General features: G+C 35.9%; 1 protein-coding gene across 1 annotated transcript; it reads right to left on the bottom strand.

The window, feature by feature from the left end:
* Positions 1-1,348: 1,348 nt before the first annotated feature.
* On the bottom strand, positions 1,349-3,834 carry LOC126080196 (olfactory receptor 10AG1-like). Its single transcript, XM_049891468.1, has 2 exons — positions 2,885-3,834; positions 1,349-1,418 (listed from the first exon to the last, which is right to left on the bottom strand). The coding sequence occupies exons 1-2, from the start codon at positions 3,826-3,828 to the stop codon at positions 1,349-1,351; spliced, it is 1,014 nt and encodes a 337-aa protein (XP_049747425.1). The 5' UTR covers positions 3,829-3,834.
* Between the last annotated feature and the right edge of the window lie 11,707 nt (positions 3,835-15,541).

The raw sequence follows: 15,541 nt of genomic DNA on the forward strand, positions 1-15,541 counted from the left end.
ACATCATCATCATGGACTATGTATCAAATTCTTGTAACATATAAAATATTAAATGAAAAATGATGTATGCATTTTTTCTAAATTTTATTCATATTGTTTTTTGAGAATATACACAGCAAAACATACTACAATTCAACAGTTTCAAAATGTCCAGTTTAGTGACATTGATTATATTCACCCTCATTTTCTGAGTTGTTCCCCCCTCATTAACATAAACCTACTACCCTCAAAGATTCTTATCTAATCTTTCGAGTTGCTGGTATTATTTTGATCCCATTTGAACAGTTGTTAAAATAGCTGAATGCTCAAGGCGGACCTTTTTTAGTAGCTAAGTTAAACTATATCCCATTTTAAGATGACTTCAGGGGACATTTTTGGTTTAAGGTTTAAAGTTTATCTCAGGGTAATATTTTCAGGGATTCATCCAACATTAGTGGCTCCAGGAAGTCTGGAGTCCATGAGAATTTGAAACTCTGTTCTGCATTTTCCCACTTTTGATCAAGATTCCTCCATGGAATCTTCGATCAAATATTCAGTGATGTTTGCCAGGTACCACACAGTTCTGTGCTCATGCCAAAGGAGGCAATTGTTCATGGAGGCAAATAGCCACACATTCCATATCCTCCTTCTATTCTTGACTCTTCTTTTTCCTCTGATATCTGAAGTGAATAGAGACTAATTGCTGTGCCTTGGATAGCGGCTTGCAAGCTTTTAAGACCCAAGGCACCATACAATGAACTACGAAGTAGAACAGATGCACTGAACATGTTATTAGGCCAGTTAACTGGGATGTCCCATGAAACCATGACCTTATACCTCCATACCAAAGAACCAAGTCCTCTGAGGTGTTTGGTATATGCATATAAGGTGTTTAATATATGCATTTTACTTCCATAAAGAAACAAATAAGTATATAAATGTAGGGCATCATGTCAGATGGCAGAAGATGTAAATAGCTTGATGAAGGAGAAATATAACTACAATAGAGGAACTAAAATTGTCTTGTATATATGTGTACAATCATAACTAACTAATGGAATGTCACAATTAGAAATTCTCAGGGACAGATGTACTGAATAATATCTTTATGTGAGTTGTTGATTGGAGGATCTGGAGTTGGCAGGATGGGCATTAATGGCTCTGTTGACAGATGGTCACTTTTCTTGATAATGCCAGTTAAAAAATTTACTAATTTCAATCACTTTAGAAAGGACTAAATTTTGCAAACATCAGCCAAATATATATAATCATAATGGTGTGGACCATGGGGATTCAAGAAATAAATTCAAACTTTTTCCTCCTCTTTTATCTCATAGGCTTTTTTTTTTTTTTTTTTAAATCTGAAGTGCTATAAGAGTTGCTGTTTGGAGTGCAGTGATGAAAAGGATGTAATAAACCAGAGCATTAGGCCATAATTGCTAAAAAGAACATAGAAATATGTGGAAATTTAACTGGTTGATGTGAGTAGGGGTCTTCTGTTACATCGTGTGCTCTGGCAGGAAGTTACGAGGGTGAGAATTAAGTGTATGTAAGCTTTCTTTTGCAAATGTGATTTGGATCACTCTACATAGGGGGTATTGGTGGTTTGGTGTTAGAATTCTTGTCTTCCACGCAGGAGACTTGGGTTCAGCTCTTGGGCAATGCACCTCCACCACAGCCATCACCCATCTGTCAGGGTAGGTTTGAATGTTACTACAATGCTGAGCAGGTTTCAGTGGTGCTTCTAGACTGAGATGGACTGAAAAAAAGCCTGGCTATCTTCTTCTGAAAAATCAGCTAATGAAATCCCTGTGGATCAGAGTGGACTGATCCACACAATCAATCATGCAGATGGGATAGGAACAGGCAGTGTTTCTGTCCATTGTGTATGGGGTCGCCATGAGTCAGGCTGACTGGACAGCAGGTAACAACAACAGTCCCACATGGGTGCAGAGTAGGTTTAATAAATATGCTCTCAATGCTCATTGATGCTCTAAAATCTCTAGATTTACCCAAAAGATTGAAGTAGGAGATAGCAGTATCCATTTATCCACGCACTCAGTTAATTACTCAACAAACACTCATTTGCCATTTACTACTATCCAGCCAGAAACAATACAATGGGTTTTCTTCTATTGTCCAGTGTCTCTGATATAGAATCAGAAAAGAATTTTAGCAAATACAAGTATGAAAATTTAGCCAACTAATTAAGGCAACTAATCTTGTATACTTGCAAGAATATTTAAGCTAAACATTTTAATAGCTTGAATTTTGTTCTTAGTTTTAATAAAGAAATTGTAGAAGAGATCACAGTATTATTTATACAACAAGATTATTGTATAGATATGGAACAGTGAAGTTAGATCAGTTTTTCAAGTATACACTTAAGCACAGTAAACTTTAAGCTAGGTATCTCAAAGCACCTCCTAAGCTGGACGTGATTGACTTGTCAATGCGGAAATGTAGAGATTTGAGATATTTCATAACTGTGTGACACACACTTAAAATGTTAATAACTAAGCTCATCATACTGCTTTCAAAATGTAGTGAAATAAACACAGCAGAACATTTGCCAATTCAACAAATTCTACGTGCATAATTGAGTGACATTAAATATATTCTTTATGTTGTACAGACATTATCGTTACCATTTTACAAATTATTCCACGCCATTATCATAAATGCAGTGCCTCCTAGGTAAAAATTCTTTTCTCCCTACTCTCGTAAGTGAGGTCATAAAACATTTGTCTTTGTGCAACTAATTTATTTCATTCAGCACAAAGTTTTTAAGTTTCATCTATGTTGTGTTGTGTTACAGAACTTTATTTCTCTTTGGGATCGAGCAATATTAAATGTAACACATTCATCTGCTGATGGACACTTAGGTTGTTTCTACTTATCATACTTTTTTTTAAGCAATAATTTTCTCAGGGTGGCAATGACATCCTTATTTCTAAGGCTGTATATCATGGGATTAAACATCGGAGTTAGTATAGTGTAGAAAAGAGATAGCAGTTTGTCCATTCCTGCAGAATGATAGGACTTGGGTCTTAAGTAGGTGATAGTAGCAGATCCAAAGAATAAAACCACAACCAGCAGCTGGGAAGAACATGTGGAGAAGGCTTTAGCCTGTCCTGAGGCTGTTGGCAACTTTAGAACGGCAGAAATGATTTTGCTGTAGGAGGCAAGTATCAACATAAAAGGGACAGCAGCAAACAACATAGTTACGGCGTAGACAGACATCTCATGAGCAGAAGTGTCCCCACAGGCCAGCTTGGTAATGGGGGAGATGTCACAGAAGAAGTGGTTAATTTGGTTACAATTGCAAAAATGCAGAGAGAAAACTGTAGCTGTTTGCCCTATCTGGACTGGGATGCCAATGATCCAGGAGCCAACTGCTAGCTGGACACACATCTTTTGGTTCATGACTAGAGGGTAGTGCAGAGGGTTACAAATGGCCACATAGCGGTCATAAGCCATCACTGCCAGGAGGAAACATTCAGTGGCCCCCAGCATAAGAAAGAAGCACATCTGGGTGGCACATTCCAGCACAGAAATGCTTCTGTCCTGAGTCCAAAGATTCACTAGCATCCGGGGGAGAGTGACAGTTACATAAGAAATTTCCGATAAGGAAAAATTTGCCAGGAAAAAATACATGGGTGTCTGTAATGCAGGATCAAGTCTGATTAGTATTATTATGAGGCTATTTCTAATTATAACAATTATGTAAATGATGGAGAACACTCCAGATAGAAACCCTTGGAGATGTGAAAGATCAGAAAATCCCAACAGTACAAATTGCATCACTGTAGAGACATTACCTTCAGCTTTTTTCACTTCACATTTCATCTGTTGGAATGATAAAATCAGAAGTACAAGTTATTTCACTTTTCTTGGCTTTGTACTCTCACTTGCAAACTGTGGGTGGCATGTCTTACAATTTTTCCAATTCTCTATAAGAACAATTCCTATAAATGACAGTTGCTCTAAAAAGATGATCAAGTGTGTTCTTAAATTCTTGTTCAGTAGATCCATACGAAACATTTTTTTTTTCTTTCTGCTATGGGTATTCTTGTATTTCCTTGTTTCTTTGATCACATACATGATTGTAAAGTTTGCTGTTCGCCTAACCCCTGAGGGAGCAGGAGAGCAGTGGGATGCAGACCCCATATTCTCATAAAAAGACCAGACTTAATGGTCTGACTGAGACTAGAAGGACCCTGGTGGTCATGACCCCCAGACCCTCTGTTGGCCCAGGACAGGAACCATTCCCAAAGCCAACTCTTCAGACAGGGATTGGACTGGACAATGGGTTGGAGAGGGATGCCAGTGAGGAGTGAGCTTCTTGGATCAGGTGGACACTTGAGGCTATGTTGGCATCTCCTGCCTGGAGGGGAGCTGAGAGGGTGGAGGGGGTTGGAAGCTGGTGAAATGGACACAAAAAGAGAGAGTGGAGGGAGGAAGCGGGCTGTCTCCTTAGGGAGAGAGCAATTGGGAATGTGTAGCTAGGTGTATATGTTTTTGTGTGAGAGACTGACTTGATTTGTAAACTCTCACTTGAAGCACAATAAAAATTATAAAAAAATAAAGTCTGCTATTCATCTAAACCCTCAAAATCTCAAAATCTGGAATCGTATTCAATGATAGCAATTATTCCATTTGTTTTTAGTTGGCATGCTTTCCTCTCAATTCTGTTTCCCAATACTATCAATTGAAAATTAAATTCATTGTGGGAATAAATACTCTGTAAGTCATCTATCCTCGTTTTGAACCATTTAAACGTAGTTATTAGAAAATGGTGATTTTCCCATGATATCTCAAAAGTCACGTTTTCCTTTAACATACTACAAATTGAGGCTATTTTATTATAAAACATGATGATGAGTTAACCACCAAATATTATGGGCTGACATTTAAACTTTAAATCTGTGCTTCTATTTCAATGTAAGGTCTGTGAAGTCAGAAGTCATCATTTTTATTTACATTTTGTAGTCAGGCATAAGTTAGAGACAAGTTCACCCAGCTTTCATGCTCAAGAAAACAATTTTAAATAGAATGTCCACTTCTTTATTCCTCACACATACCCGTTCTTTAAGAGTAACATTAACTACAAATGATCCATATTTTCCCGAATCATCCCATGTTCAGTAATTGCTGTCTTCCTGCCGACCTCGTTTGTGCCGTTCAGTCTTCTCTCTCGCAGGCACTGCATTTTGCGCACGCGTGTTAGATTGTGACTGTGAATTTATATTACGTACTTTTCTTACCCCTCTTCCTACATTATAAGCTTCTTAGAGAATTCAGTACATTTTTCTATGCAATGCATAGCATTTTATTCAACGAAACACGATTCATTAATATCCATATCACAAGAAAACCGAACTCTTTGGCTTCGAGTTGATTCCAGCTCTTAGCAACCCTATAGGATGGAGTAGAACGGTCTTATAGGGTTTCCAAGGTGAGAACTTTACAGAAGCAGACTGCTAGTGGGGTCCAACTGCCGATCTTTTGTTTAGCAGTCACATAAGTTGGTTTAATAACGTATTTGATAGATTATATAAAAAAATCAAATGGATTGAATCTTTAGAATAATTTCCAAGTAGTAAGAATGCCGCTCCTACCTAAATGTGACCTGACTCTCACCATTACTAAAGGATCTAATCATGTTTCTGTTTTTTTTTTGTGTGTGTTAAAGAATAATACTCTTTTTATCCACTCTTAAAATATTAGTACATTGCCACATTGTTTTCAGTATTGCTTGATAACTTCTATAATATGTGTAAATTAATTTGCAAGTAAATACAAATGGTTGTTTTTTGGTGGTTAGTTGCCTTTGAGTTCATTTTAACTCATGACGACCCCATGTGGTCAAAGTAGGACTGATCCATAGAGTTTTTAAGGCTATGACCTTTTGGAAGCAAATCGCCAGGCCTATATTCCAAGGCACATCAGGGTAAATTCAAAGTGCCAAACATTTGATTAGTATTCCAGCACTTAACTGTTCCAATCTCCCTGGGATCCATCAATAGTGATTAACTCCTTGCAAAGAGGAGACTCACCTATAACTACAAACTAAGGGTGTTAAGCGTGTATCATGTCCTAGAGGAGACACAATTGGGACAGTAGCAAAATTTGGACATTCTAGGGATTTTCTGTGACTAAGTAAAGGAAAAACAACCACTTACTGTAGCATCTACAATATTCTAGACTAAATAGTAAAGTTCAAAGTTATTTCCACATCATTATCTGACACAGGTCTCTCAATATAAATTAGATTATAGGGAATGTTAAAGATACTGTAAGGAGTCTTTAAGATGGTCTTAAACTGGCGTCTAACACATATTAATAAAATATGATTTTAACTCTTTAGATTATACAACCCATACTTTCTTTAACTTCACCATTCTACAAAATTATAGCAATGTTTTATCCACCTCTGTAATTCAATCTAGAGCCTAATGCATGGAAAATGATCACAACTGTTTGTCGACTTTTCGTCACCACCATGTATCCTGCAGCCACACTTGATCTGACCATCGTCCTCAGAGGCTGTATCCTCATTATTTTCTCTGATCTTTTCATAAACTCTTCTATCTTTTTTTTTTCTCTCTCTATCTTAGACTCCCTCTCTGCATTATTCCCCCTGATCAAGCAGAGCATCTGAAAAGAAACCTGAAATCAAAGTGTGAAGGAAAAACCAGAAAAGGAAACAGCTAAATTTGCAAACAGGAATCTAGTGTTCTGTGTTTCCTAGAGCTACTGAAACTTTTTTTTTTTCTCAATTTTTGTCTATAAAAAGGAGAAACAGTGTTATAAACATCAAAAATGATTCTCAATGTAAAGCCAGTATTAAAGTAAGAAATATTATAATTATTCAAATTCCTTCTGACTCCCGCAAATCTTTAGAAGCTACTGTTTATACAGCTCAGAAAGAAAATAATTAGACACACATGCTGGCATGTCTATTTTTGCTCAAACACTTTATGTTTATTTTTCTGGTCTCTACACTCTGTTTGGGGCAGAGATTTTGTTATCAATTGAAACATCATCACAACCTTTTGGCTAGTATCCCAGGGCTTAATTGATCTACCCTCCCTGGTTCAAGCCATAATATATTAATTATATTGCTTGAATTAACAGCAAGTTTAAAATTAAATAGAAGATAGGAAATGAATATTAGAAATTGATGAGTGCCATTCAGAGGAATTTTTTGTCTAGTAGAAGACTGTAATGATAAAAAGAAAAGTATACCACCATATCCCTAGTATTTTCAGCTTTATCATAGAACCTAACTCCTAACAAACAATTTCTTAATTACCAGGAGAAAACAAATACATTTCAATTATGTCCATTCACTATCTTGTTCTTTATACATACATTATTTGGTTTTTATGAGTTAATACATGTAAAATACTTATACCCATCCTTAACATATAGTAATCAGTCAATAAATGTGAGCACTTAGGATGATGATGACATTGATGAAGATAATAAGTTTTGATATATGGGCCCATTATATTACTGAATTCTTATTTTATTCTCATTTCATCTCAAAATCATGAAAATAAGAAATATACAATAACTATCTGAAAAGTGTTCAAATTGAAAAAAAATACTTTTTTGTTTTCTAAAATTGAATGCTTATAAAATAAAGATCCATGTGAAAATAAATTTGATATTGGACAGATATAGTTCATGCTTACCTGTTTGATTAAGGAAAATTTCGTGCTTACCTTTAGTGATTGTGATAAAATGACAAATAAGCATTTTGTAACAGTTAAATAATTCACCTCTGTTGGAATAGCAGTTAACCACCATCTAAAAGATATTCTACTCTCAGAACAAATAACCCAAAACTAAACCCGATGCCATTGAGTTGATTCCAACTCATAGTGAACCTAGTCTTCTTTAAATAGGTGAAAGTCTCTGTCCAGGGAGCAACTCCATTCCCAGGTTACTTTCTAATTGAACTAAGCCATTTTGGCTGCCACTCAAAGAGTTTGCTACTATAATAAAAAGCATATCTGGTTAAATTTTTGAGAATTCTCTTGAATCTATACATTGTTTAGGTAGTACCAACATCTTAACGACGTGAGATCTTCGATCCATAAGCACAGAGTATCCTTCCATTTATTTAGGTGTTCTTCAATGTCTTTCCATAACATTTTATAGTCTATAGTGTACAAGTCTTTTACTCCTTTGTTTAAATTTATTGCTATATATTTTATTCTTTAAATACCACTGCAAATGGAATGGTTTCCTTAATTTCCTTTTTGGATTTCTTCTTGCTGATGTATAAAAAGCCAAGCGATTTTTGTGTAAGGACTGTATTAACAAAGTGAAGAGACAAGCCACAGACTGGGGAAAAATTATTGGGAACCATATATCTGATAAGGGCTTAACATCTAGAATATATAAATAACCCCTACAACTTACAAAAAACAACTCAATCAAAAAATACAAAAAGGGCTTCAATAGATATTTAACAAATATGATAAAAATGACCAAAAAACATATGAAAAGATGCTCGACATCATCAGTTAATACCCAAATGCAAACTAAAACTACAGTTAGATATGACTTTAGGTCCACAAAGATGGTTATGAATAAAAAAGTGGAGATCAACAAGTTTTGGCGAGGATGTGGAGGAATCAGAACACTTATCCACTGCTGGTGGAATTGTAAAAGGTACAGCTGCTGAGAACAAACATTGGGTGCTTCCTTAAAAAGTTAGGCATAGAATTACCATATGATCCAGCAATTCCACTTCTAAGTACATACCCAAAAGGGTTGAAAGCAAGAGTGTTAACAGATTCTTATATACCAATATTTGTTGCAGCTACGTTCATAATAGCCAAAAGACAGAAACAACCTATAGGTCCATAAGCAGATGGATATATAAAAAGAATGTGATTCATCTATAAAGGGGAATATTACTCAGCCATAAAGAGAAAGGAAGTCCTGATACATGTTACAATACAGATGAACCTTTTAAAATATTATGCTGAGTGAAATAATTCAGTCACAAAAGGACAAATATTGTATGATCCCACTTACATAAAATATTTAGAATAGTCATGTGTAGAGACCAATGCTTATTAGTGGTTACAGGGATGGGCAGAGGGAGGGAAAAGCCGGGGCGGGGGGGATTTTCCTTAGGGGACAAAGAGCTTCTGTTAAGGTTGATGGAAATATCTGTAAATTGATTGTGGTGATGGTTGAGTGACATCATAAGCAAAATCAATGTCACTGAATGTTGCCTGTGAAGAATGTTGAAATGGGCCATTCTAAGGCCTTACTTATTGCTGCCCCCATTGCTACTTTCAGTATATTAAATTCTTGTAAAGGACTGAGATATTTCAAGCTGTCTATATCCACAAAAGTTTATACATCATATGAGAGAATGTTAAATATTTGCCTATCACAGAAAATCATCTTTTGAACACTTGATGTGTTCAATCATACCATGTTCATTCAAGTACCAAAACCTGCCTACCTGAGAACACACTTCTTATCACAAAAGGTCTTCTGCATCACTTGGAAAACATACTAAAGAGAAGCTGTCTGCCCCCAAATATTGTGGAACATTAATATTGTTGATATTATCTCTTTCAGAATTACATTCAGATATATAAAAGAAAACTTAGTTATATATTTCACACAGCAAAACATCTGGGAGGATGAGTTAGCTAGTCCAGGGCTTTAAAAAGTATTATATCAGTGACAAGTCTCTTACATCTTCCTATTTTTCTATTCTTAGATATGAATGCTTCGACCTTCCAAAAATGAAATAAAGTGAAAACAAAAGACATGGCACTTGCTGACATTTAAGTTCATCGTAGTAGCAAGACCTGAGTCATCTACCCATACTTACCTGGAAGGGAGGCTAGGAAGTTGAATATTTCAAACCTTTTCCCTCTACTGTGGAAGTGGTCATGGATTAGACTGGTGTATTGTGAGCCGGTCTGCAAATTTTCACACATCATTTTATGTGAATCCACATATTAGTTTGCTTTGACTGTTGTTACAAATTGCCATATGCTGAATGGCTTAAAATGGCACAGATTCATTATCTTACAGCTCTGTAGGCCACAGCCCAACACTGGCCTCACAGGACTAAAGTTAAGTTATTATCAGGACTGCCTTTGTTTCTGGAGGCTCTGAGGAAAAGATCATTTTAGATTGTTGGGAGAATGCAGTTCCTTGACACTGTAGGACTAAGACCCCTACTTTCTTGCTGGCTGTCAGCTGAAGGCCGTTCTCAGATTCTAGATGGTACCAAGTTCCTGGCTTGTGGCTCCATCAGCCTTCAAATCCAGCAATAGCAAATTGAGTCCTTCTCATGGCTCCTTTCTCCTGCCCCTTCTGTCATTGTAGCTCTCTGAGATACTCTTCTTTCTTCCTCTTATCCTTTTAAGAACTCATGTGTTTGGATTGAGCATCCCAGGATAACCTAGGCTAATCTCTCCATCCTCAGACTCATAACTATAATCATATCTGCAAAGTCCCTTTCAAGGAGCATATTCACAATTCCTAGGGTTTAGGATGTGGTATCTCTGGGTGGCCACTATTCTGTCTATCACAATATTCCAATAAACACACACACACACACACAAAAAGGATTTCCTTTGAGGCAGTACAAAGCACCATAATATATATGTATTAAATGTTCAATCAGCAGTTATATGCCAAATACCATTGCTAAATGAATGGCCCTTATCACACATGGCTGGGACACATGTCATATATGTTCATATAGGAGAGAAGTAATGTCTACTTTCTCTTGCAATACAGTCAGTAGCACTACCAGAATAAATAAACTGATAAGAGGAAGTGGTCCAAACTCTTGAGATGGCCAAGAAGAGCATTCAGAGGCTTAGGAAATTTGAGAAGTAAAATCATAGGACGTGTTTTAATGGTGAGAAACTAGCATTATGTATATATAAAACTGACATGATGTTAAAATGCTTTTTTGGATTTTAAACCAAATAATTTATACAAAGACATATCTTAAAAAGAATCAATAGATGTACAATGAAATATTGAGAACAGAATTAGAAAGTAACTGGGTGGAGATGATATAAATCTAAGTGCTAAGACAGAATTACAAAAATGCTAGATCAAATAAATAGTTGAACAAATGAATTATTAACTAAATGATTGAGCCAGTAATCGTATTTTAGCTAGACATAATAGGAAGTCGGAAAGTATTATACCAGAAAAAAACATTGTTTTTCAAGTACTATAGCACTTTTCCTAATGCTTTTGATACTTGGGGGAGTCAACCTACAAACATTACTGGGAACACTGAAAAATGTATTAAAACTGCATTTTCCCATTTGTTGCTAAAAAGTTGTAATTGTTATACTAACACTATCAGTGCTTTCATAGAGTGAAGAAAGAAAATTTTCATGACATAGTTGTTTTTGGTTTTGAACTTTCTAAAAAAATCTTTGTATTACTAGTAATGAAATAAAATGTCCCACATATCTGATCTAGTCTCAATAATTACGTAATTATTAGTGTTATTTATACTAATTATCAAGTATTAAAATTCCATCCACTCCAAAACTTATTTTTCAGCCTTGTGAAAATTTTGTAACCTTACGCGGGGGAAAATCATACCAGAGACTAAAGAGAGTGACGGCACAAGAGTAAAAAAAAATTGAATGTATTCATGACAACTTTAATCCTCATTGCTAGAATTTATTACTTCCCTGGCAGATAATGGCATCTTGAATGAGACAAATGACATGTACAGGGTGCTGGAAATCGTAGTTCAGAGAAAATAAGCTACATACTATTTTGTGACTTAAAGTCACAATGTGAAAATCTTTGATATACACTCTAAGGACATATTTCCCTTAACTTGTAAAACTCTTTGGTGAAATGAGTTTTAGTACAATATCTAATGACTACTACAATCTTATGATAATCATGCTTAGTTTCCACATGTATTTTTTTAGAGATACATTCTGTTAGGAGAACCTGAATCTTCAGAAAAAGATCCACCAAATCATAGATTCCTCATATGTGGCCCAAAAAAGCAAAACTGGACTCACTGCTGTCAAGTTGATTCTGGCTCATAGCGACCCTATCGGAGAGAGTAGAACTGCCCATAGGGTTTCCAAGGAGCAGCTGGTAGATTCAAACTGCCGACATTTTGGTTAGCAGCCGAGCTCTTAACTGCTGGGTCGCCAGGGCTCCACTATGTGGCCAGAGGTCAGTAAATGACATCATCGAGAAAGCTGGAACAATAAAAAATCAGGGGAAAAAAAGACATGATAAATGCAAGTAAATTACAGATTTTGCTTCAAGAAGTGTATAGAGACCTTACTGCAATCATGAACTAGTGAGGGAATTATATAGTCAGGAAATGTTATAATAATTGTCATTTTACTAATTGTAAATGTGATGAAAAAATTAGCTAACTGACTTCTTCAAGATATTAGTAATAAAAAGAATAAAAATCAGTTATCTGAACTGCTGGTATAGTGTTGTCTCATGACAATGTGATACATCTTTATTAAATTAAAAAAAAAATACCACCACAATTGAAACCATATTCATTATTCCTATCATCATCATCATCATGGACTATGTATCAAATTCTTGTAAAATATAAAATATTAAATGAGAAGGGCTGCATGCATTTTTTCTAAATTTCATTTAATTTGTTGTTGTCAGTGAAAATATATACAGCAAAACATATACCAATTCAACAGCTTCTACATGTGCAACTTAGCGACATTGATTACATTGTTCAACTTGTGCAAGGATTCTCTCTCTTCTTTTCTGAGTTTTTTTTTTTTTTATTATTTCAGGATAACTTCTGGAAACATTTCTGGATTAATGTTTAAAGACTTTCTCCATGTAATAATTCAGGGGTTCACCCAACCTTCATGGCTTCAGGAAGCCTGGAGCCTATGAGAATTTGAAATTCTGTTCTTCATTTTCCCCTTTTTGATCAGGATTCCTTTATGGAATCTTTGATCCAAATATTCGGTAATGATAGCTAGGCACCATGCGGTCCTTCTGGGCTCATGCCAAAGGAGGCAGTTGTTCATGGAGGCTAGTAGCCATACATTCCATATCCTCCTTCTGTTCTTGACTCTTCTTTTTCCTTTGTTGTTCCAAGTGAATAGAGACCAACTGTTGTCCCTTGGATGGCTGCTTGAAAGCTTTTAAGACCCAAGGCACTACTCAATGAACTACAAGATAGAAGAGGCACACTAAACACATTATTATGCCAGTTAACTGGGATGGCCCATGAAGCCATGAGCCTATACCTCCATGCCAAGGAACCAAATCCTCTGAGGTGTTTTCTATATGCATGTAAGGTGTTTGATAAATGCATTTTTACTTCCATAAAGAAAAAAAATTAATGCATAATTGTAAATAACTATATGATGTAGAACTGTAACTATAAAACAGGAACTTAAATTGCCTTGTATACATATGTGCAATCATAACTAATTATAGAATGTCAAAATTGTCAAGAGAACTGCTAATAGAAGTTCTCAGGGACAGATTCCCTGAATAATATCTTTATGTGAACTGTTGATTTGAGGATCTGGAGTTGCAGGATGGGCATTAATGGCTCTGTTGACGGATAGTCACCTTTTTTGATAAAGCTACTTGAAAGGTTTGATAATTTCGAACACGTTGGAAAGGACTAAAGTTTGCAAATATTAGCCAAACTAATATAGTCACAATGGGTGTGAACTTTAGGGAATTAAGAAAAAACTCCTGACTTTTTCCTCCCCTTTTATCTCATAGATTTTTTCTTTTAAAATCTGAAGTGGTTTAGGAGTTGCTCTTGGGAGTGCAGTCATGAAAGAGATGAAATAAACCAGAGCATAAGGCCGTAGCTGCTAAAAAGAAGGTAGAAATACCTGGAAATTGAACTGGTTGAGGTGAGTAGGAGTGTTCTCTTACATCGTGTGCTCTGGCAGGAAGTTACTAGGGAGAGAACTAAGTGTATGTAAGCTTTCTTTTGTGGATATGATTTGAATCACTCTACATGGGAGGCACTGGTGGTTCAGTGTTAGAATTCTTGTCTTGATGCAGGAGACCTGGGTTCAGTTCTTGGCCAATACACCTCAAGCATACCCATTGCTCATCTGTCAGTGTAGGTTTGAACGTTACTATGACGCTGAACAGGTTTCAGTGGAGCTTCTAGACTAAGATGGACCAGCAAGAAAGGCCTGGCTCTCTACTTCTGAAAATCAGCTAATGAAAGCCCTGTGGATCAGAATGGACTGACCCACACAACTGATTATGCAGATGGCACAGGAACAAGCAGTGTTTCCCCTTTGCGGATGGGGTGGCCATGAGCCAGAGCTGACCGGACAGCAGCTGACAACAACAATCCCACATAGGTATATAGTAGGTTTAATAATTTAATAATTAATAACATTAATGCTGTCAACATTCATTGATGCATGAAAACCTCTAGATTTATGCAAAAGTTTGAGGTAGGAGACAGCAGTATCCATTTACCCACGAACTTATTTAATCACTCGTTTAATTACTCACTCAATGAACACTCATTTTTCATTTACTATTTTCCAGTCAGAAACTCTGGTGGCATAGTGGTTAAGTGCTACAGCTGCTAACCAAAATGTCAGCAGTTCGAATCCACCAGGTGCTCTTTGGAAACTCTATGGCACAGTTCTACTCTGTCCTATAGGGTCGCTATGGGTCGGAATCGACTCGACAGCAACGGGATTGGTTTATTGTCCAGTCAGAAACAACACAATGGCTTTTGTTTTCTATTGCCCAAAATTTGTGAAATAGAAACAGAAAAGGATACTAAAAAATACAAGTATGAAAATTCAGACAACTGATTAATTAAGGAAACTAATTTTGTATAGTTGCAAGAATATGTAAATATATTAATAGCTTGAATTTTGCTCTTAGTTTTTACTAAGAAAGTGCAGAACAGATCACACTTTTATTTGTACAAGAAGATTATTGTAAAGATACGGAACAGTGAAGTTAGAGCAGTTTTTCAAGTATACACTCAAGCACAGTAAACTTCAGGCTAGGTATCTCACAGTACGTCATAAGCTAGAATTGACCTGTTAACAGGGAAATGTGGAGACCTGAAATGTTTCATAACTGTGTGACACACACTTAAAATGTTAATAATTAAGCTCATCATAGTACTTTCAAAATGGAGTGAAATAAACACAACAAAACATTTGCTAATTCAACAATTTCTACATGCATAATTGAGTGATAATAAATACGTTCTTCTTGTGTAACTGTTATCATTACCCTTTTACAAATTATTCCACCACCATTAACATAAACTCTATGCTTCCTAGGTAAAAACTCTCCTTTTCTCCCTGCTCCCATAATCACTACTAACCTTTGGTTTCTATATATTTGCATATTTCCTTTAAGTGAGAAAACAACGCATTTGTCTTTGTGTGACTGACTTATTTCCCTAAGAATAAAGTTTTCAAATTTCATCCATGTTGTGGTATCAGGACTTTATTTCTCTTTATGATTGACCAATACTGATGGAGACTTAGGTTGTTTCGACCTCATCCTA

The sequence above is a fragment of the Elephas maximus genome, chromosome 7 (assembly GCF_024166365.1).
Source record: "Elephas maximus indicus isolate mEleMax1 chromosome 7, mEleMax1 primary haplotype, whole genome shotgun sequence".
Classification (NCBI taxonomy): domain Eukaryota; kingdom Metazoa; phylum Chordata; class Mammalia; order Proboscidea; family Elephantidae; genus Elephas; species Elephas maximus.